Source organism: Poeciliopsis prolifica, unplaced genomic scaffold, assembly GCF_027474105.1.
Source record: "Poeciliopsis prolifica strain line A6 unplaced genomic scaffold, Auburn_PproV2 SCAFFOLD012, whole genome shotgun sequence".
NCBI classification, from domain to species: Eukaryota; Metazoa; Chordata; class Actinopteri; order Cyprinodontiformes; family Poeciliidae; genus Poeciliopsis; species Poeciliopsis prolifica.
Genome location: NW_026562387.1, coordinates 3,043,370 through 3,067,649, shown reverse-complemented (window position 1 = coordinate 3,067,649; position 24,280 = coordinate 3,043,370). Strand labels below are relative to the sequence as shown.

General features: G+C 39.3%; 1 protein-coding gene across 4 annotated transcripts in view; it reads left to right on the top strand.

Moving 5' to 3' along the window:
* LOC129364582 (partitioning defective 3 homolog) overlaps nucleotides 1–24,280 on the top strand; it is a 343,226-nt gene that overhangs the window by 80,953 nt on the left and 237,993 nt on the right. For all 4 annotated transcript variants that reach the window (XR_008606460.1, XM_055037305.1, XM_055037304.1 and 1 more), the window contains exon 3: nucleotides 12,304–12,478. Coding sequence is in view for 3 of the 4 variants with exons in the window: in XM_055037305.1 (XP_054893280.1) it covers nucleotides 12,304–12,478 (175 nt within the window). In the remaining variant the exon portion in view is untranslated. The remainder of the gene's footprint in view (nucleotides 1–12,303; nucleotides 12,479–24,280) is intronic.

Genomic DNA, 24,280 nt, shown 5'->3' with positions numbered 1-24,280 from the left:
CTCGGCACTATTTTCCTTGCTTTCCTGTCGCAAATTTACAATTTTAAACAAAGATGAGGTGTTTTAATTCTTTGTTTCCCATAAAATCAAAAATGTATAAGTATGACATCTGAAAGTTGTAATGTGGAGTTTTTTGTTTTTAAATTGGGACAGATAATGTCGTTCCTCTTTGCTTTAGAGAACTAAAGTGCAGAGTAAGGGGAAGAGTGCTGCTACTTTCAAGGATTTTGGAGTGCACCGTGCACTAGAGGGCACAAGCTGTCTTGAAAAGATGCCGACCTTCTGCTGGAAGGAACAAAGCAGCTGAGCCGAGTGTTGGACTCCTCTCAGAAACTGCCTGCAAGTCATAACAGAGGGGCTTGGAAAGAAACAAACAAATAAATCAACATTAAACTGTATTCTGTCATTACTTTTATTTACTTGATTTGCTTTTTTTGTCAGGAGTTAGAATTTAGTATTTTTTAATAGATAGTTGTGTAGTGAAAATGCGTTTGTTTCCATTTTGGTTGTTGCTTTCAGTAGAATTATTAGAAAGTAAAAAGAGAAAAAAAAGGTTTTTAGCATTGCTATTAGGCATGAGTTGTTGTTAGAGTATGGGTCACATCACTGTTACTACTGTCATCACTGTTATTGTCAGGTCGTATCATAAATAGAAACTCCTTTTTAATAGCTTATCAGACTAAATAAAGGTTGCATCAGCCCTAAAGTATTAAAGGAACTATGCATAATATAATATAACTGCTATAAAAATTAAGAATGAAAAGTTATTTCTTCTCCTGAATAATTAATCCAATATATTAACCACTGCAGATATAAAAATGTCATTCATATTTTATATTTAATTGTCAAACATGGTGAGTGTTTATTCTACTGTAATTTTAGTTTTTTTTTTGTAATCATTTTTTTCTCCAAAGAGTTTTTTTTCAGTATTTTTGACAGTAGGCAGACAGGAAAGAGGGTGAGGAGAGGGGAGAAGACATGCGGCAAAGGTCGCCGGGACCGGGAGTCAAACCCGCGACGTCCGCGTCGAGGACTGCTAACCCCCTGCGCCACCACAGCACGCCTATTCTACTGTAATTTAAAGTAAACACTAACAATCCTGAGTGAATAGCACGGTTGATTGACACTAGATCTGTTGCATTATTTTAAAGGTTGACTGGTTGACCTTTGAGGGCACAGTGGCACAGTTGGTAGCACCGTTGTCTTGCAGCAAGAAGGTCCTGGGTTTGATTCCCGGCTCGGGGTCTTTCTGCACGGAGTTTGCATGTTCTCCCTGTGCATGGTGGGTTCTCTCCGGGTACTCCGGCTTCCTCTCACAGTCCAAAACCATGACTGTCATGTTAATTGGTCTTTCTAAATTCTCTCTACGTTTGAGTGTGTGTGTGCTTGCTTGTTTGTCCTGTCTGTCTCTGTGTTGCCCTGCGACAGGCTGGCAACCCGTCCACAGTGACCCCGCCACTCGCCCGGCACGTTAGCTGGAGATAGGCACCAGCATCTCCCAACCCTGTTAGAGACAAGGGTGTAAGAAAATGGATGAACCTTTGATGATCTCTGGATATATAAGTCTGATCTGTATCACTGAACTCCATACAGTAATTGTATTTAATTAGAATTTCTAATAAATTAATATTTATTGACACTCTGGAACAAACATTGGAGAAAGTAGTAAAATCCTAATAATACGGACAGTTTTGGGGGCTTATAAACATTGTTAATTATAAATTACTGTGTCAGCGGTAAATCAGAATCCTTAAGATAACAAATTTATTATGATAAATGACAAACGGAATGAGAAATGCCCATCAAATAAGATCATGAAAATCCTACCACATCATTTTTAAATTATGCAATCGTCATTAAACGCAATGAATTTAAAACGCTTCCAGACGCACAAATACACCAGTAATGGTGTTAGGTTTGTCTTTTTTTTGATTGGCTGTTCTTGTTTTCCTGTGGTTGCACACTTCTCTCTCACAAAGCAAGAGCTGTGTGTTCCCTTTTCAGAATCCGAGCCAATTCTTTGTTGTCCTCCGCCGTGATTTGGTGTGTTTGGGGGAGCGTGTCGCTTCTCACATCGCATGTTTGCCTCCCTCCGAATGCACACATAAGGGGTGGCATCCTCTCGCTGCGCTTCACCTTCCTCCTATTCATTTCCTCTCACCTCCAGGCTGCGGCCACTCAGGCCTGCAGATGGCAGATAATGACGGTGCTGTCCCCACCGGCTTCTTGTGCATGTGTATGTGTTGTGGGTGTTGGCGCTGTCTCTGTTAAGTTAAGTGCCAGCAGCGGGGCATTTAGCTCCACTTGGCTCTCTTGTGGCTTGCCGACTGGGTCGTGGGTTGGAGTGTTGCCGTGCTGGCTGACCACGTTTCCTGGCTTACAGATCACTGGGACTGTTTACTACTGTGTTGTTTGTAGTGGGAGGGATGGGGAGAGAGAGCAGCTTTTTTGGCTGACCAATTCAAGTAACTATGCGACTTCATAAATCAAATGTATGCCATATGTATATCAGATTGATAGTGTATTTATTCATTTTTCTCGTTCGACATCTGACAAACATACGATTTGACTGGGTATTTTTTCCTGAAAATATGTTGGAATCCATCGTCCATTGGCATCTGTGTGACAACCCAATGCAAAAGTAGTGCCCAGGTAAAAAGTGGATTGAAGGGGGATTCTGAATTTTTTGCAAATGCTTATCTAAAAAGGATAGCATCCATCCATATTCAACCTTTCTTAGACAATGATGTAAAGGATGCTTCTTTGATGCCCCATCTCTAAACCAGCTTTGCACATTTCTCGACTGTCATACTCAATTTTCTTTTCAAATTAGCTCAGTTTCAATCAGATTGCATATTAATTTATTTCTGAACTTTGACTGAACCATTTTAGCACATGCATATGCTTTAAACCAAAAATTGTGGCAGTTACCAGGATCTTATAATTAGCTCAATCCGTTTCCCCATCAATAGCCAGATTGTTGGAGTGAACCAACAAACTTTATCTGCACGTTTTAGCTCGTTGCCATGTGTTGGGGTAGTTGAAATAGAGCTACATTATTCCAAGCAAAAGACATGATTTTAACGTGAGTTTGTGCATGTCACAGGTTGGACACATTATTTAGTAAGCTAATATATTTTAAATGGCAGACATTCACACGGCATATCAACAATATGAAAGGTCTCAAACTGCCCTAAATGCCCACATCTGATGTGCAGCTGTAAGTGGCTAATATGCTAAAGCTCATGGTGTAATGTTAATGGAAGAAAAATGTCATGAAATCTGGACTAACCATTGTAGATACTGTCTTAGAGTGCTTCAGCCATTGTGTATTCCCCTCAGCTTTTGAATGTTTTCAGTAGAAAAACAAATGCTGCTGTCCACCCGCAACGTTTGCAGCACTTTATGAAATGTTTATGGGCCCAGCTTATATGCCAAGAGAAAAAGATGCCACACACATCGACTGTATGCCATTTTTATTTATTTTTTATTATTGTAGGTTGTTTTTTTTTGTTGTTGTGATAATCCCATAAGATACAGAAATCTCAGAAATTGATTCTTCAAGAACTCTTCTGAAACTTTTATTTTGATAAAAAAATAAAAAAATAAAACCCCAGTGACCCATTCTTAACTTTTTATTCAAGACTCAATTGAAGAATCCCTCAATCCTGCTGTACTTTTGCAGCAAATTAGTTTTAAGATGATACCAATGTGATCATTATTTATATTCTTTCAATCTAATCTTAGTTTTTATGCAATTTGATAAGATAAAATGTCAATTATTTCTTATAGACCTCCAAAAATAACTTCAAAACTCATCAGATGCAGTCAGGTTCTTGTTGTGTTTGCGGTTTTGAGTTCTGCTTTCCATTGGGAGACATCGGCCCATTTTATTTACCACATAAAGCCGTCAAGATGAGCGCTTAACTCTCAGGGTTTGGCTTTGTTGAAGTTTATCACTGAAGGTTAGCTGAATGTGCAGCTCAGGACCACAAAGCCTCAGAAGTTACTGTGAAATAGATGCATTCAAGGTAGGCCTTTGCTTTCAGCTGCTATGCACATTGAAGTGTTAATTCTGAACTCTATTTAGTTCAAATGCAAAGTGCTTCCTTGTGCATATTAAGTAGTTTTAGGCACATAAACAGCCTCTGTTGTTGGTCTGTGGCTCGGGGCGATGAGGCGGTGCACCCAGGGCCGTCCCAGGCGACAGCATGAAAGCCAGAGGGCAGATATGAAAACCCTAATTTGCCAACAGTTACTTTGCGAAACCAGGTTGACAGGTTGACAGCAAGCTGCGTGAAAAGGTCCTTGGGAAGTATGTCATTGTGAAAAAAACATTGGAATCCTCATTAATACATTATTTTTTACTACTACAAAGATATGCACCTCACCGCTTTGATTGAGCTAAACTGAAATATGGCCGTCTGTCAAAACAAAAAAGGATGTCGGTCAACATTTTCCCAGTGTTACATATGACAAAGGCTCTTCTGTGGAGATATGAGCTCTGAAAGTCATGTAGATCCATGTGCTGTAGGTCTGTTGCTCACTAGACTCTGAGACAGACAATCAATCCACCCATCCACCTATTTTTGCAGGGTCACGTCAGAGACAGGTGACACTGATAAAAAGAGTGAGTGAAAACCTTTATGTCTCAATAATTGGACCTAGTTTTGCCGCAGGTATTAAACAGCTGATTTCCAACGCACTTTGATAGCAGGGGATGCACAGGCTTTTCAAGGATACTCTCTTCCCTTTGAGTCTGCCCCATCCTCTGTCTGCTGTTCATTCCGTCCGCTTTATCCCACAAGGGACACCAAAAAATGTTTGAAGCTCTTTGGTTCTTGTTTTTTTGTTTTTCTTTTCTTTCTGTGGCGTTTTGAATTATGTTTTCTGAGTTTTATTTATTTATTTATTTATTTTGCCTAACCAATTGAAGGACAAATCCTTTTTAAAGATTTTTCTGGAATATTTTTCTCTTCATCAACCCCTTTTTTGGTTTATAGAGAGGAGTACTAATTCACACCATGTTACTGACTGGCTGGCCTTTATTTTCTGTGTTGATGGGGGTGCGTAGGGAAAAATCTGATGATACCAGTCCCATTCATTATCCTTATTGTCAGAACCTTCACTTCATCTGCAGTCACCAGGCCACAGCAGGCCTCTATAATGCAGTTAGCCCAAACACATCACCGCTGCAACCATCCATCAATTCAAAGGTGTGATTTTCTGGCACACAACCTGGAGTAAATAAACGATGTGTGCACCGAACAAAAAGATCTGTACTCTGTTTACTACAGAAACGTGCTTGAAACTGACTATATGCTGCCTGTCACAGCTTCCTGAATTAGCAGGCTAACTGCTAGCACCGCGTGCTAATGCTAGCGTCCTGAAAAGAGTTGACATGGGATTCACCTCATTGATTTATTGCACTTTATTTCACTTTTACCAAGGAATCAGCCTAATTGTGGGACATACGGAATAAAATCAGTGCTGACCCGTGTACAATTTTATGTACACATTTCTCTGTGGCTGTATTGCAGGTTATTTTTGCTGTCTTTTTTTTAAACTCTTAACAAAGGTGAGCGCAATTACAGTAGCACATCTCTGTAAATTAAATTTATAGATGAATTTTTATGACGACCGCTCTTCCAGAGATGACCTTTTTATGGTTCATAATGAAGAAAACACATTTCCTGCTCATTATGGAGTTACTAAAAGGCTATGTATGTATCTGTTCAACACTGAAATGTATAACTTTCCATGGAGTCAAAGAGATTAAGTCGCTCATATTGAATTTTGACATGCGTGTTCGTTTATGAGAGCGAATGTAAAATAATTAAACTTTTGTAAACGAATGCCTGTCTGAAATACCTTTATTAATGAGGCTTCCTCATGAGGCTGTGCAGAATGTTTTGGAGAAACATAATCAGCATTATTTCATGTGTCTGCTCAGTGTTAATAACCCTTAAGCAATCAGTGGCTATTAAGCCCATCAAGGTCGTAAAATGATTACGACGTCTCCTTCCTTCTGTCTACAGAGATTCACTTTAATTGCTTTTAATGTCATCACTTTTTCTGCTCTCGCTTGATAACCTTGGCTCCTTTCTTACTTTTCAGTCAGCAATGATCTTTTGTATGTCTTGGAAAAATAAAAAATTTTTATGTTTTTTTTTTTTTTAACATTTTATTTCCCAGGGCTGAACAAAATTGAATTGCACATGTGAGCATAGGTTATAAGGTATTAATATACATGGAAGAATGTGTCAGGGGCGCAGTAGGAACTTTCTCCTCTGTCAGCAATGCGTAGGTAGCGCTCTTACACCGGTCTCTAATATGTGTGAATTCATTACCCGTGCCCAGGAGGAAAACTTCAAAGGTGGACGGGAACTTAGCCTTGTGGATTTGAAAGGGATGATTCTGTAATCTGGTTAAACTTTGCTTGGTCTGTGTATTTTCTCACTGTGATCCACATTGTCAGTGTTCCCACAATGTGTTCATTCCTTTTTTTTTCTGTGGTGAACCGTCTTTACCAAAGTGGAATATATATATATGTGTATATTATTTTAGCTGAGATTAAGCAGAACAAACCAATTGTCTGCTTGGTATTATTGCATGTGTTTAAGGCTTTCATCTCGCCCGCCCTTCTCTTTGATTCCCGGTGCCCTGTTCCGCTGCTGATGCACAACTTCACAGTTAGTTAGGATGCAGTTTACATGTCACAGCATTTTAAAAAATTTTTTGTCCCACGTTACATTGGATTTCCAAGTTGTGTCATCATTTCCGCTCTTGCTTATTTATTTTAATGATTTTTTTTGCAAAAGCCAGCCTTTGGGGGCAGTCTTCCCTTGCATCAACCCCATGTGACAGCACCTGCAATATGCATTCGTTTCCAAAGCGCCGCCGGGTGCAGTTTGATGGTTATCTGGAATGCAAGTGATGGGCCAAGAGTGCTGGAGACTCTTTCTTTGAATATTTGATGCTCTTGATGAGTAGGAAAATACATAACTAAGCACTTTGTTAGACTGCTTGACTCACGGTGTGTTAGAAATAATGGACAGGAGGAAGAATAAAATATTAAAAACTTTAATAGGTTCAGAGTGAAGGGAGAAAGGGCTGTTTGCGCCAGTCTTGGTTTAAGGTAATAAAAAAATAAATAACTCAGAATGTCAAGTTGATTCTTTAAGAAGACAATTCTTTTCTTCTACAAACAAAGTATTATCTAAGACCATCCTCCGCTAGTGTTGAAAACTGAGAAATGCTCCAAAAGCTCCACAATGTGTCGGGAACGTCGACGGGATTATGAATAGACAGACAGATGGATGGAAAGACGAGTAGTGTGTAGATGATTTATGGTGTCTCACAACCATAACTCAACAAGTTTGAAGTCCTTGGATTCTCTGGCGTATGTTACTTCATTGTTCCACCTCTACTGTACCTATAATAACTTTGTGCCACCGGTGCCCTTGCAGTAAAATGATGATAAATGGCAGCGAGAGGGGAGATGAAGCACTGTCTGTCTCTGTGAGTGTCAAGATACGTGTTTACTTTTCCCACTATATAGCTCTTTGTTAAATATTTCATACCCTTAGGACAGTAACTTCATTTCACGAAACAAAAACGGAGTGTCAATAACTGTCAAGTGACGGGAAAAGGATGCAGTGTTTTTTATGAATCTTAACTTATATGTATTTTCCAGGAACATAGTGTCATTTTATATCACAATCAAATAACTAAATAGCCTTCAGTTGTTAAAAAAATGCTGAATATCTAAAAAAAAAGAAAAAAACAAAAAAACTTTTCATTTGTGTCTGAAATGGCCCTCTGTCTCTTTAAGAAGTTCTTTTTGACACTCCCCAACCAGCACGTCATCACAAAACACTCCATTATTTACAACCGTCTTTAGGGGTGTTGGTCTGAGAAATAGTTCATATAATGAGATCAGTAGATGCACACTTCCACCAGATGTTTGCTAATTGTTGCTGCCGCTAGTCTGGAGGAACCGTGCAGGGTAAGACTCCTCTGTGGGGGCGGAAGCTCAGCTGTCGGTGGAGCTTTGGGTAAATAGATGTAAAAAAACTCAAAATTAATCTCTTTTGATGTGGAAAGCAATTTTTTTTTCAATTTTTGCAACTCATTCTCTATTTGATTCAAGCCTGGACTTTGACTAAACCATTCTGACAGAGCTGCTCCATTCAGGTGTTAATTTGCTACTTAAAATTTCACCATATACAATGCATATAAACGTTTTCCATGCTAAAGTAACTAATTTTGTAAATGTTTCCAGCGTACGAATATACCAGCAGCGCAAACAAAGGCACTGCTAGAGCAAACAGCTGCTAATAGCTTCTGTTGTCTTACTCCTTTCCCGTGCCACTTGGCGAGTGTTTTGGACAGGCATTTTGCAGCGACGCCAATCCCAATCGCCCATGCATCCGTGCAGATCACAGTTTCTGGTAGGCCGGTGTGTTGGGTAGGGTGGCGGAGGAAGAGAGCAGATGCGGAGAGGAGATGTTGAAAGAGGTTGTCAAAACCGCTTCTCATTCCCCCCCTCAGCTACCTCCTCTCCATTTCTTCTCCTTCTTCACCTTACTGCCAAAAGCCGGGAGGTGATCAAAGGAGGCCAACATGAAAGGCATCCCTGAATTTCATTTTTTTTTTTTTTTTTATAAATACTGTCTGCCAGCTCACTCCATTTAATGATATGGAAATACCGAACACAGCTTGTACCTACGCAACTGAAAAACGCTTGGCCTCAGTTGACTTTCTGTTTTCTTCCACTTCCTCCTCAATCCCCCGCTTCGTTTCACCCGTTCAACATCATCTCTATCCATTCCCCCGCTCATGCCTCTCCCCCAACAGCCCCTCGGGCTTCCAGGTAGATAGCGCTTGATTGGCAGCTGCTGTGACAGTCAGTGGAATAGGCTGAAAGTGGATGAGTGTCAGCCTTGCTACAGGGGCTTAAAGCAGCATCTGTGTTGTAGCTCTCTCCTAGAGGGAAAGAGAGAGAGAGGTCCATGAAATAAGACTGCCAGCTCCGTGCTTTTCCACGGTTCTCTCAACTGAAGCAGGTGGGAGCTAAATAGGTTTTTGAAACCACTTTGGAGTTTATCCCAAGCCCGGAAACTGGACATTTTTTTCCCCCTTCTTCCCCTAAATCTTTCTGCTTTCTCTCTGCCTCTTCATATCTCTGGTTTTGATTGGTGTGTTTCATTGTGGCATCACTTCATTTAGAGTCTCCCTCAGCCTCGGCTGTCACGCCACTCACCAATTAGCCATCGTGTCTCCTGGCCTAGAAAGTTTTCTCTCACTTCAAAAACATCTGAGTTTATCTCCGGCATCCTTTGTACAGTAGCTTAAAGGAGACGGTGAGTGAATAAAAGAGAGGGGAAAAAATAATCAAAAGTAGAAATCAAAAAGAAGTGTGAACTTGTGTGTGGTCTGAAGTGGTCGGGATCAATTCCCAGGAGCAGACGAGCGCTCTGTGATGAAATTCACTACTTTAGCAGTTCGAGTTCTTTCTCACCAAAAGCAAAAATTGCGTCAGTTCTCCCTCCGGCCACGGGTGCCCTGCTCTTCCTTACACAGACAGAGGTCAAAACGGCACGAGAAAAAGCTCCGAGACATGCAAGAGAGACAAGTGAAAACCTGGTGTCTGGAAAAATCTACTTGCTGTTCCAAAGACACTTCACAGTCTTCCGTGTAAGCTTTGTCAAATAAAAGTTAAAGCCTTCTCCAACTAAAAAAAAACACAACTTTTGGAAAGTAGATAAACCTATTAATGTGCACCCTGCCACACATTTTTTCAGTGCATTATAGGAACATGTGCTGCATGAGGTAAATAATGCTCTAGTGTCTTCCTCCTAAGCCTCTGACACTGTAACACAGACAAGCGTAACTCTGCCCCATGTACCACATGCAGTTAAAACCAGACGTTTAAAAACATCAAACAAAACAATTAACACATTTCTCTTGTTTTCTCTGTAAGATTGACCAAAATCATTTCTGTTCGCTAAATGCCACAATAGAGAGTGAATATGTCAGATGTATTTATTAATATCTTCAAAATCAAGCTGCATGTGTGCCATTGCTCTGGTATTTACATAAATTCTAAGCAAGGTTTTGCAGCAATTAACCAATATTTACATTATTTTATCTTTTGAAACTATGCAGATTCTCTGTCTGCACCGGTGAAAGGTCACTTACTTTGGTTTGCTTGAAAGCTTTGACTCACTCCAAGTTGTTTTCAAACATCATGCATCTTGTGATTACTTGGCCAAGCATTTTTAAACATACTCATCCTGAGAATAAATAAATTTGTCTTCCTTCCTCAGTGACAACTTCCAGACCAAAGAGTTTTATTCTAGGACAAATCAACAGTTATGTGCGGATCTATTCACATTCTGCATCCTCAATTCCTGGTTTATAGCAGAATAAACTGCTCAGTGCTGGACGTCGTAAATCCTGAATAGACTAATTTGATTATGAAACAGAGTGCTTAGTGGTGGGCAAGACAAGCTGACTTAATTAATGAGACTTTAAAAGTATTTAAAAATGAATAGCGCTTTCCTCCAGATAGCAACAACAGTATTAAGCACTTCCCTAAATGGGCAGCTGGCAGACACATGGCTTGTCGAGTTGCTAAATACTCCCAGTAAGACATGAATGGGAGGCCTGATTATTTCATTGCTGATGATCCACTGGCCCGGCCCGCACGCATCACACTAGGCCGGCACAAACGCCAAAAAATCTTCCTGTCTTTCAGGCCCTCTTCTTTTCATTTCTACAAAAATATTTAGCGCATTAACCCTTCTTCTTGGAAGAACTCGCCCAAGATGCACACATCGCTTTTTACTCTTTAATCTCCCGTTTAAGTTTGTTTGCAGTCAAACCAAAAGTACGCCGTCTTTTACGCCTTCACTCGTGAATTCGCATATTTACCAATAAGCACGCCTGAGCTATGATGCCTCCTCTTATGCTGGTAGTAGCAGATCGCTTTCGTTTCTGATTGCCTCTCTGGTGTGCTGAGCACATTCGTGATAAACCCTTACAATCTGAGGAATGTAATTTTAACATCGGGATGGAACGTGATTAGGGTGAAATGAAAGCTTTCGGTGATAAAGAGGGTTCTCGGAGACGGCACTGGCACGCGGCAAAACATCTTAAGGGAAGGAAAAGAAGAGGGGGGGAAACCCAGGCTGCTTTAATTGTGCAAAGCCAGCGTGAGAGACGCTGCTGTGAATTACAGCTGGCGTAAACCACACGGGCATACATGCGGAGCGGCATGAATTCATATGCAGACACACACAAACACACGAACACGCTTAAGTGTAATACTCTTCTTGTGGATATGAACCAAATCAAACAGAGGAGCAGACACGTTTCAGCTTGTTTGTATGCAGATTTTCCTGTGTTGGGGAGATGAAAAAATAACAAATACATAGGAAAACTGTTATTATTATATATATATTTTTGCTTTCAGATCAACCTAATATGATATTCATGAATGACAAAATCTTTGTGTGTGTGTGCGTGTGTGTTTGCAGGTAGCAGAAAAATATTAAAAACTCATTTCAAGTCTTTAATGTATGCGTTGTTGTTTCGTCTTGCATGCTGCACATCTTTCTGCTGCTATTTGGTTGCTTAGTCTGGACTCAGGTGGAGGTTAATCCCCTTTTGAGAGGTTCAGCAGCAGATTCAGCTGAAAATGAAAAAGCCACTTGGCACTGCCGTGTCCTCCCTGCTACCAAAGGTTGTGCAGTATTGCATTCCTTCTGTCTGGAGTTATTTCAGCAAGGGTTTGAAATCCACCAGACTTTCAGAAAGAATTTAAATCATCTGGGTACTTCCCATCAGCTGACGTTTTGTCTTCTTCTGCTGAGTTATGTTACACATTCTCCTTTCGTTATTCGGCCATTTTGGCTCCGATAATGAGCGGTGGTGATCTGATCATGCGATGCCTTGCGGAGTTTTCTCCATCTGGCCTGGGAAACATGGCAACGAATCATTTTTTGCTAGAACGGAGTATCAGCTTGCTCTGGAAGCTAAACCTGGCAACCCAGAGCAACCCACACCATTACAGAAATGCATGTTTCCGAGATAAGCCTCTGCTCGCATGTTGCTAAATTCCCCCGAAAGAACAAATTATTTGTAATAAAATTCCACAATGACACATTGCTTTGGAGTGAAATGATGCCACTTGGAGTGATTTTGGCTGTAGCGAATGCAGAGTGTCTGGCACTAATGCGCCATTGTGCGGATAAAAAGATACAGTATGTGAAAGCATTCGTTTCATTGTCTCCTCAGCTGGTTGCAGTGTACGAAGAGCAGGATCCACACAATGGAGGGGACGGAACCAGCGCCAGCTCTACGGGAACGCACAGCCCAGAACCGTTTGCCAGCGAGATGAATTCAGCGTCAGCATTCCAGCCCTACCAAGCTGGCAGTGAGATTGAGGTCACAACATCTGCCCTGCGATCAAGTAAGTCCAACACGGGCCTGAAAATACGCTTAACTTGGAGGGTGAGAAAATGGGTGACACTGGGACCACAGCAGTGAGACAATATTCTAGCAATATTTTTTTTCTGATAAGCGTTTCACCGTTTTGCAAAATGTGGTTAGAGTAGAATATTCCAGTTCAGCTTTGAATCTCCCATTTGTCAACATTTTTATGTTTGCCTAATTCTAAGATGGATCTGGTGACAAAAGGTGTTGGATATTTTCCGTTTGTGTTTTTTCAAGTGGAAGGGTTTCCTAAAACTCCAATTGTGTTTCGTAAATAGTTGCTGTTCTCTCCAGAAAGGTTCAATTCCAGTTTGATCAATAAAAGTCGGTCCAGTTTGAACTGGAGATGATCAAACATAGTTGTGACATGATGAATAACTGTGGTATATCCCCTTAAGCTTAGCTCTGATAGGAATCTGCAAATAAGATGCTAATTTTAATAACCAAAAGCCAGGTTTAGGTTAGGTTGCATCATTCTCAGAGTTTGTAGACTACATTTTGATTTTCATTTTGATTTCAGCTTATCTAGGTCTTTATTTTTAATTTCTGTCACACACAACAAAAAAACTCAAGAACTACTACTTTTTCCTGTGGATACATGTCATAGTCTTATAGATACAAGCCATATTCAGAAATCATAGTAGCTTTGACTTATTTCACACATCATAAAGAGATGCTAACAACTAACTTATTGCTGTTTCTTGGTCTAAATATCAAGAGATCTTACACTTCTGGAATAATGCAGTAACTAAGGACATTAAAAAACATAACTGTGTTCAAACTGACAACACAAACAATAGTTAACTTCTAACATTCAAGGCCAAGCTAATGCTAAACTTCCCCATGTGTGGTTTATGTTTCAAACCCTTAAGAACGCTCTTCAGACTTCATCCTAATAATCAGGATTTTTTTTAGCTGCTACATGTCAGAAAAATCTAATACAGAGTTCCCAGCAATCACACTAAATATGTCAACATATTTTCAGTTTCATTTGTAAGCAATGACAGTACTAGCTGTTCTGTTATTTGGAGAGAAAACATCCTGATTTAAAAAAAAAAAACATCTTCTCAAGACCGTAGCAAACTCCTTCATGTCTTTTATTGCAATAAAGATTTGTACAGATGAAAACTTTATAGGAGAGTGATGCCAAAAAGTACATTTTGATCCGATTTAGAAAATTAACAATCTGAACAGATTCTACTTTAACTTTGTGAAAATACCAAAATATCTGCTTTTTAGTCATCTCTTTGGTTTGTAAAGTATTAGTTCCAGACCTACAGCTTCAGACAAGGTGTAGGGATTTATATGCAATGCTGAACCATAGGCACACATCTCACAGTGCCACATTTGAAGCGCAGTAAGAACCCAGATTCGGGAAGCAGCTCGGCGTCGGGAGAAAATATGTTTTGAGGGAGAAACCAAGGCACCGAACAGCAGGAAAGAAACTTAATGTAAACAACCAAACACGAAGCAACATGACAAGACTTGGAGCACAAATGACAACGGTGTAGGTGAAGGGTGATGATGAGAAAGATGCACTAAGCAAACAAAACAGGAGTATATTCCCACAAGGGATGATACACGTATTAGCAATCAATCACCACAGCCGTGCTGAGGCCCCGGGCAGGAAAATAGCAAAACAGAGAAACTGTTCTGGTGAAATAAGTTTTAATGTAACAAATGCAAATAAAACACAAAAAGTATAGAGCAGGACAAAAGGATTACCTGCACCAATTGACTACAACAGAGACAATGTATCGGTAGATGGTCTCTTGTTCTTTGGAAACAATAAGTGGAGTTTACAATCCAGGTCTTCCAAGGCTTCCTGCAACTTTTACATCAGTCTGTGCTCAAAAAGCCATACTGGACACTGTCTTATGGCATTTGTTTTTTATTCCTAGAAAAATCTTTTATTACAATAAAACAGAAAATTTGGTTTATGTTGCATGGAATATATTGATATAGTTTGTGTATACACTATGCATTTGTTTAGTCCCTCTGCTAAACAATGTAACCATGCCCAGAAGTTTTAAGATTGACAAATGCTTTTTTGCAAACTTTAGCTTGCACAATGTTCAAATAAACACATTTAATTTGACATTCAAGGAAAATAAATATCATGAAAGAAATCATGAAAGAAAAAAAAAACAACAACACAGACACTTTAGTTCAGCCACAAAAACTGCTGGCATCAGTTCTGTGATCGTATCGTTACCTCGAGGGAACGCGTTAATGACGACAGGAAAACTGATCTCACTCTGTTATTCTGATTGAATTAGAAGAACAGAATGGTTGCCTTAAAGCGGCGTGGTGCTTAACATCATTCTTCATTGTCAGCCACGGATACCGCTGTCGCCGTCATTTTGCATCAGACGAGCTTCACAGGCAAATAAGTTCTTGTCCGGGTCAGCTATTTATTGAGTCATCAAGAACTTCAATTAATGCAAAGGGAGCTTCAGGTTGATTCAGAGAAGCCAGCGGTGTCAGGACACTGGGAAATTAAAGGGTCCAGAATGGTCTGGTCGAAGTCGAGCAGTTAATGGGTGGGATTGTCGAGGTCCACAAGACGCACCGAGTCATGTTCTTGCAGAACCCTTCAAACAAAAATGACTATTATGAGTTTATGAGTTCGATGGACACGGATGTAATGATTGATGAACTAGAAGATATCATTTTATTTCCCATATTACTGGAAAAAAAAAGAACGGATGGTGTCGTTGGGAGATTTGCCTGCTCTTTTGGACCAGGACAGAGTAGGAGACGTTCAGTGTTTTGGTCCAACTGGATGTACTTCCTTACTTCGTCACGGCTGTGGACAGTTGCTCCACAAAACACCACAGCCCAGCTGAGGCCTCTTTGGCTGGAAATCCAGTTTCTGGAAGTTAGAGGAGTAGTTTTCCATATAAACAAACACATCTACGAGACTCAGACAAATCACACAGTACGTACGGTAGGGGACAAAAATTTGCCATTGGGGTTGTGGCACGAAGGGGCGGGCAACAAAAGAACACAATGATCCAATTTTTGTGACCCAAATATCACAATGAGAACCGATTTTGGTACATCGACCATTCAGAGATCTTAAGCGATCTGCCACCAGAGCAGTGCTTGGTCAGGAATTGCAGAGTTTTGGATGCCTGGAAGTGAGGCAGAGACTTTTGGATACACGCTTGATATCAAAAAGGGCAGCAAAGAAATCATTTCTCTTTGAGAAAAACATTTCTGTGTATCCAACATCTTTCCCAATGATCTGCAGACCGCAGCAGCAGACTGGAATGAAGTTATTTTCTTTGAAGTCTCCTCCCGACGTTCAGATTGTCTGAAAGAATTGCTGTCCAGACAAGAAAAGCTAACAACGAAATACCCTGCGGCAAACCATTTGAGGGTTTGGCCCTTGTTTAAGCATCTGGGCTCACAAATCACTTTCCTATCAGTAAAGAATTGGATCTCAATCTTTTCAGAGCGTTTGGTGATGGAAAAGCTTTTTATTCCTGCACATTGGAGTTCCATGTCACAAGGTAGAAGTGATAACTGTGGTTCGAAAATATTAGAAAAGTTTGCCGATTTTAATCCAGTCATGAACTTTTCGTCAATCTTTAAGGCGAGTGAACAAAAATAAATGTGAACTGACATTACTGATAAAGCAAGAACAGGCCACTATCTATCAGGACCTGGCATGGAAATTGATATCCAGTATTTCAGAGAAAGTTCAACATTGGGCCGTTTTTCTCTTCATGGATATTTTGCAAAACTTGATGTATTTCTTAAGACAAGCCTTACAAATGTGTTCAATAGTTTTTATTGAACTATTGTATAAGACCTAGCAAATAAGGTGGTTTAACATTGAAGCTTGTGGGACAAAAAAAATATTGAGCTAATTTGGGTTAAAATGGAGTCAAAAGTGAAGATGGTTAAATTGATCATAGATGTGTTTCATAGCGTAGACAAACTGTAAGGCACACATGTCAAACTCAAGACCAATGGGTCAAATGTGGCCCGCAACTTTTTATGTGGCCCTCTAGATTCTCGCCTAAAAACTAAGTGCCGAGTTACGCTATCAATCACATCAAATAAGTTTTTATTTGTTTACTGCCAAATGTTATCAATCAGTCCCTCCAGTTTCTTGAGAATTATTGTGGAAATTTATGCAAAATCAACAAATCCCCACAATTTTTTTTTTTTTGCAGTGACAATTTGCCAAAATCACAAAAACTATCACGAAATTGTGGAGGGACTGAAAAGATGTTCAGCAATATGATTTAATTTTAGGAATTAAATTATATTTTAACAGTTTGGTGAAAAAGTTTTATTAATACATTCTGGCACAACCGGCCCTTTGAGAGCATTCATGATTTTAACTTGGCTGAAAATGAGTTTGACACCTAATACCAGATAATTTTTCCTAGTGGATGAAAAATATTGGAAAAGTTTTTATTTTTATTTTTATTATTCTGCACAAACGTTTGAGAGGCACTTTATGCAAAGTTCAAATACATGATGTCAGCCGATAGCTGGCTCATATTCAACGTCGGACCCCAATATTATTGGATTTAGGAAATATTATTTGAAATTAGGAAACAAAATGACAACCAGACTAACTTACAAACACACAGAGATTCATGAAAGTGTATTAAAAGAATGAAATAAATACAATATCTTGATTGGCTTTTGGCAAGGACCAGAACTGTATCCTGCATTGTGTCGATTGGCTGCTTTCAGAAAAGCTTAGCTTCACCAGGTTTACACTCCAGAAATCATACAAAATACAATCTTCACTTTTCACTGACAATTTTAATATACCTTCCCGTAATTATGCAGAGTGTGTTTTAATTTGAAGGGGGGCTGGTTGGTGTGATACACCCTTTCTACATGGTCAGGCAGATGAACAAGACTGGCAGGAGGCGGTCCCTCTTGGGATGCAGATGAGCAAATTACTGCCAGTAATATTTCATATCAGACTTGAAAGCATTGCAGTGGTGCCCTTGGCAGCTGTACTCTGAGGCAGAGAATTATGTCTATTTAAAATCATTATCTTCTAGAGCCATATTGATCCCCTCTTCCTTCACACAACTCCCAAAGTCCCAAACTCTACCTCCCTTTTTTTTTGTCCTCCACCCATCCGTTGGTTTAATCTCAGTAGCCTGTTGCTAATAATTGGATTGGAGATGGGATGTAAATTACAATAATGAATGCAATTTTCCTGTAATTATACAGATGCCAGAGTAGTCTCCTCCATTTCGCACAAATGTGATCTTTTAAAAGTAGAAGAAAATGTTGAAACTTTAAATTAAAATTGGATTTTGACAGTACGCCTTCTATTCTTAGTGGTTGTGTTTTTCATTTTTCTGTCGCACATTTCTGTCGACACGTAAACACGAGGCCGAAATAGAACGTGCTAGCAACTTTGTACTGCTTATTTGAGGCTAATGTTACTTAGCAACTAAAAGTTAGTTACTAAGTGATGGAGGTTATTTCTTTCTAACATTACCTGTGAGCAAAATTTTATGTTCTAAAAGACTATGAAACTAACACAGATGTGTCGAAAAATGTCCAGATTTTCTGCAATTATACCTTTTTTTTTTTTTTTTTTTACTTTTGCATCTGGACATATACGGACGAACATGTTTAATGTTTGTCAATTTGTCACATCGAACTCCGGGAATGCAGATGTTTGCTGATCACACAAAACCCTTTGAACACACATGCGTATATCAAGTCGAGCCTAACAGGCTTTAAGCTCTTTGGCGACAGGGCTGCTGAAACGCCACTGAAAGTACTGCCTGTGCAGGAAGGTTGATGCCTCAAAGAGAAAGGCCTTCATCGGATCCACTGGGCTTAGTGATCTGTCACTGTGGAGACCGCCCGCCACCAGCCCAGGCCACAGTAAAGTCGCTGCAGAAGAGGCGACGGACGCAGTGAGAAAAACCGAGAGTACATCACAGAGCACAGTCAAATAATCCATTTTTAATATATACTGGCTCACCAAAGTCAAGCCAAGACAGGTGATCTATAATACATGTATTTCTTACAGATATTTGCTCCAAGACGCTGTTGGGAAGTCCATTTGCCCCCCTCTCTCTCTTTTGCAACTTTTCTCTCTATTCCAGAAATATTTCACTTTAGTTAAAATTGCTGAGCTTATAACAGTGGCATTTTTGTATCCGCTGATTAGTCTGACAGTTCATTTAACTCATTCTTGTCTGTATCAGTCTTTGACCCAAATGTTTGGCAGTTTTCGACACATTAATGACATTTTTTACACATAAATTTAAATGCGACAACATGACATATATTGCTGTACATAGTTTTAAGAGCAGTACGAAAAACATTTTAGTTTTTAAAGTTAACATTTCAAGTATGTTTTGTTTTTCTAGCATTCCTCTATTTTGGGAGCAGAAGCAAAGACCATACTGTTATCCAAGTGAGCAGAAAATAAATCACTGCTTGTTTTAGCATCTTGTGTTGGCATGCTAGCACTATTTCCTTGAGTATTCTGTGGAGAAGGTAGTTCATGAACTTATAGCTCATATTGCGTCATCTTCGCTCAGCAGCGACATCCACCCTGAAGACTGTTAGTAATTAGTGCCTTACATCTTTAATAGAAGCTACATTCAGAAGTTTGTGCTTTATTTTTCAGAAGAATGAAGTATATGTTTGTATCATTACCTGTCTCCCAAACTTTTATTGTTTCCCCTTCCCAGTGACAATCTAGCTACCTTATAAATTCATTCAAACCTGTTGAGATAGCTAGCTGAAAATTAGCTAACTGAAAGCTCCTGATCCGACTGCAAGGTTCGAGGAAAACATGGGGCCCATGGTGGATGTTGGTGTGAAGCAGCTGAGGAGTGGCTGTTCTTTATTACCCAAACTCTCATTAATAGGGTCTTGATATAATTCAAAGCAGATTATAGCTAATGACTGCAATTGGCTAGATGGTGTTGGCAGTGCGAGCGTTGGTCTCCACTTAGCGCTGATGGGAATGCGCTACTACTGCAAATCCTTTTGTTGCTCCTGCCAGAACCCTAATAAAACTACAGCTAAGTGGCGGAATCGCGTGAATGTGTGTGTGAGTGGAGTGTGTGACCGTGCTTGACTACTTTATTGCTTCCTGAGCCGGGCTCTGCAAGTCATTTGACTGAGATAAAGTAAACAACAACAAATCAACTTTTGGCATGATACATAAACTCCACTGCGACCGATGGCAACCCGGGGACAAAGATCATGAGAAAAAGAGACGGAGCTGGTCGTTTCATTAAGTTGAAGAATATCTAAAAATGGAAGAGTTTGTGAAAGAGCGCATCGAGAAATCTGTTTCTGAGAGCTGCTCACTTTTTTTTCTCCAACCCCCCACAAGAGCGCTATCTTTTTCCTCGATGAAAGTAACACCTCCAAAAAGATTTAATATGGAAATTAACTGAGAATACAGCAAAGATATATCAGTGGTAGATTTTCAGTCAGTATCACCAGGGGGTTTCACTCTTTATTTTTTTTAACTCTCAGTAGAAAAAAACCCCCAGATATGATAGTTCTTTGCATTTGCAATTTATTAGACTGCCAGAAAAGCCTGAGGTGATTTCTAGAAATAAAAAAATTTCCATAGCTAAGTTAATGTAACATTGAGTTGTTCTCTCCTTTTTCTTAAAGAAAAAAAAGTAAAATTTCCTTTTTTTATTTAATTTTTTAAAGAAATGTATTAATTTTCATTTTGTGTGAGATCTATTAATTTGTACTTTTAAAAACAACAAAATTTGACCATGATTTAAAAATTTAGATCAACAAATAAAAAAAAAACTAACAAATAAAATCACAGACAAAAATGCAACAAACTGAACTAAACACGCAAAACTGTTTTTATATATTTTTATACCAACATTTACCTGTTTGTCAAGTTTCACTGGGCCTCACATTTTTCAATGGAAAGACCGTGATTTGATTAGGAACTTTTTTATCACAGGATAATCCGGCACAAGCAAAACATTTTCCAAGCTGACATTTGCTAAGCTACAAAAAACTGAACTTCATTCACATCTTGAGTTCATTCTAACAGCTCATCACAAGGTGAGCAGATTTAGTGAACTTTAAGGTTTTGTCTTCACAATGAAGAGTATTTTACTTCCTAAAAATGGGGCAGCACAGACAAGAACAACAGCAATGAGTTGAATATGCACGTTTGGGGAACGAGGGCTTTTTGTAAGAAGGGTATGACAAATATCATCCAAATATGCTTTGATTTTAAGAAAGGACGAGTCAAGTTCTGCTCAATTTGCCGCCTCCATAACAGAAAAGTGAAGTTTTCAGTTTTCAGGTTAGGAACATAGCTGGTTCCAGTTTGTGTTGAGAACCATCTGTTCAGCCTCAGTCACAGTAAATCCATCTCTGTCCTTTTATCGCTTTCTGTTTCGTGTTAGCTGGATTCAGATATAATGTGCGCCAATGCTCTGTGGAAATCCCAGAAAGCTCAGCTTGCAACATTTTTTCTTCAGATATGATTACTTTCAGAAAGACCCTGATTTGGCTCGCAGTCACAGGTTGGATCAAAGTAAAACATTTGTTTTGTTTTCTGCTCGTCACTCAAAAGGGCTTTCTTTGGAGACTTTTTGAGTATCGTAGTCGATTTAATTTGACAACGTGCCCTGTGGACATAATGTGCTCTAGCGATGAGATGATTTGCGGACGACGTGTGTGATGGAAGACAGAGATGACCGGCTTTAAAATGTCCCGATATAAAGCTTATAGAAGGTTGGGGTCCCTTTTGATAACTTAAAATATTTATTTGAGAAGAGAAAATGGCAAAAACAAGTTTTGAAAATAAAACTGAACCTTGAGGCAAATTGTAGTGAATTACATTTTCAGTTTTAACTTTTTGCCACCCAAAAACATACATTTTATCCCAGATACTGGAGTTTCACATCATTATTTATACATGCAAATAATTATTAAAGGTGCTTTTATACACTTTATGTATGTATATATCTGCTCCTGGTCAGAAACAGCCAATCAGAGGGTCTTAGTGCTGTCAAAATGCTCGCCTACACGCTGCTCAATGTGCCAATAGTGGAGAAACAAGTAACAGTTATATGAAAACTATTTATCTTCTGTTATTGGTGGCCATGATGACTAGCTTGCACACTCATATCAAGCTCCAGTCTGGGGAAGAAGCCATAACATGTACGTAATTTGTACATTTCCATTAGGACAGATCTTCTTTCATTTATAACCGTGTCCATATGCCTCAGATTCCGACACTGAGCTCTGTTTCTTCTGTCCAGAAAGAGAAAATCACCCCGGAGCTCCGGGTCGGCTTTAATAGTTTCGTCGATCTTTCTGCTCACTTCCTAAAGCCTTCCGGGCCAGGTTGTCCTTGTCACGCCGAATTCAGCCAGGAAGCGTAGATCAAACCTCCGACCAGCTGAACTGAAGGGTCTCACTCCAGAGAGAATTTGCAGCTTTGGCAATCAATGCGGTGGAGCTTTTGACTGCCGAGCAACACGGCACAGTTCCAGCATGGCTGCTTTTCTTCTTCAGGCTGGGTCAAAAGGTCGTCTAAAACTTAACTGGGTTCAGGTCGGCCAGTTATATCTTTCTGAAAGAGAGAAAAAAAAAAAAAAAAACATATCCAGACTGTTTTTCTGAACCTTAAAAGAAGATCATCACTGTGTTCCTACCAACCGATAATGTTTAAACTATAAGAAATTAGATGAAATATGTTTGCATTTTTGGAAAAAACATAGTTATTTTCTTTTAGGATCAAAAAGGTTTTCTATCTAACTTACTGATTAGAAGTATGATGACCGCTTGTCCTTACAAGCTGGTTATGTAACCTAAAACATCAAAAGACACTAGTAAAAAAAAAAGTCTTAACCGCTCCTAGTGGTAAGACTGCTGTGTTGCTGTGTTTCCGTCTGACTGCAGTAAACGTCGTAAACTTAACGTATGCTGGCACAATCACAACAACCGCTGCACTTTTAAAGTCCAATAAAGCCTCACTAAAATCAAACCTGATCATTTATGATGTAAAAGTGATTTATGAATGTTTATTTGCCTGACCTAACTTCTCTTAAACTCTAAGCACACTCACAGAGCTTTATTTTGGACAGAGTATTTTTTTTTTTTTTTTTGAATTTGTAACCTACGCAGAAGTCGGCTGATCTGGTTTTACCCAGAATGCATTTTTCAAGTGCCGGCATACAGAGGGACAGGCTGAGATATATAGCTTTTGTGCATGATGTTTCTATTTTATAACCCCCTGGTTTGGATTTCTGTGAAAATCTCTTGTACTTTAATCACGCTGTGATTGATCTCTGCAATTTATATCTAAAACAGCCTCTACATGTCAGGAATAACATCTGTTTCTCGATGTCTTGGTTTGGCTTTTTCGAAAACTGTCATAATAAAGCTTCTTCAGCTGTGGGCTTATGAGCCCCTTTTAGAGTGACTTGTTCTGCATTTTTGGAAAAAGTACTTTGTTTAAAACTTTCGATGATATTTTTCTTTCAGCTTCCCATCCAATCAGATATCAAATCTCCTTGAGCTCCACATTTTGTGTCCTGGCACTCGTGTTACTTTTATAACCCACAAACCAAATAACATTCGGTAAGCATCAGAAGGATTCGGATTGAAAACTTGAAGTCTTTGGTGGAGCCGACATTGAACTGTGCCACGTCCGTAAGGCGAACAAAAATACCCTGCATGGTTTAGATGTTGCATAACTGCTGGAAACTTGATTGTACATTGTACATTGTGTATTTACTCTGCATTTTTGCTCCTTATTAATTTTTTTAAAATTAAGTTTTCTCGTTGTAAATATGTTTCTGTGCCATTTTTGTAAGTCTAGCACTTGTTAAACATAAAATAAGACCTCTACTGTCTTATTTAAATAAAAATCAGAGCTTTATCAGTGTGCACATAAGTGAAAACTACTCTGGATAGTTAAAAGAAATTGATTAAAATTTGATTTTTTTCCCGCTGTTTTCAATGCCAAAATTAATTCCCACATTTAACTCTCCAGGCAGATGTTGCAGATTTGCAACAGCTCAGTTCCCACCAGTGCAGAACACGTTTTAAAAAATAAAAAGTACATTCTCTTGCTGTAGTTCTGTTGTTGCCTGAGGGTTATTGGCTTTCTTGAAAAGAAACTTTGAAGGTTTTGAAGTGAGTCAGTTCCAGATACCAAATATTAGAATGTTGTTTTATTATTTATTTTGTAGCTGTAGTTCGTCTGATCAGAACACACAAAGGAAAACGAGTTTTAAAATCTGAAAACCCATGTGGTCCAGATATTTAGCAATAAACACCTAACCTGAATGCTTTTGTTGTTGTTGTTGTTGTTGTTCTTATTTGGGCAAATGCAACACACATCGTCACACATGCAGGCATTGACCTAAATCAGTCAGATCTGACATCTAGGTGTGAACACTTTGCCTCCTTCTTTTCCTGGGATTCATGTTGTATCAGGGAAATGGTCTCTCTCTCTCTCCCTCTCTCTCTCTCTCTCTTTCTCTCTCTCTGTCTCTCTCACATACACTTCAGTGTTATTGTTGAAGTATTTGAGTGTCTGCTGGAGATCCTGTCTCAGAGGGCATGAGGAAGGCTGACACCTTTTCCTCTCTTTTTCCAGTATATTGTCTGTATTGTCTTTCTGTCAAGAGAGACAAATCTTTCTCTGTGTGTGTTTCTTATTGAGACTGAAAGCTGAATAGTGAATTCAGAAGTCATGTGGGAACAAAGCTGCTTCCTGCTTCTTTCCTGCTTCAGTCCTCACAAACCAGAGTTCCTGCAA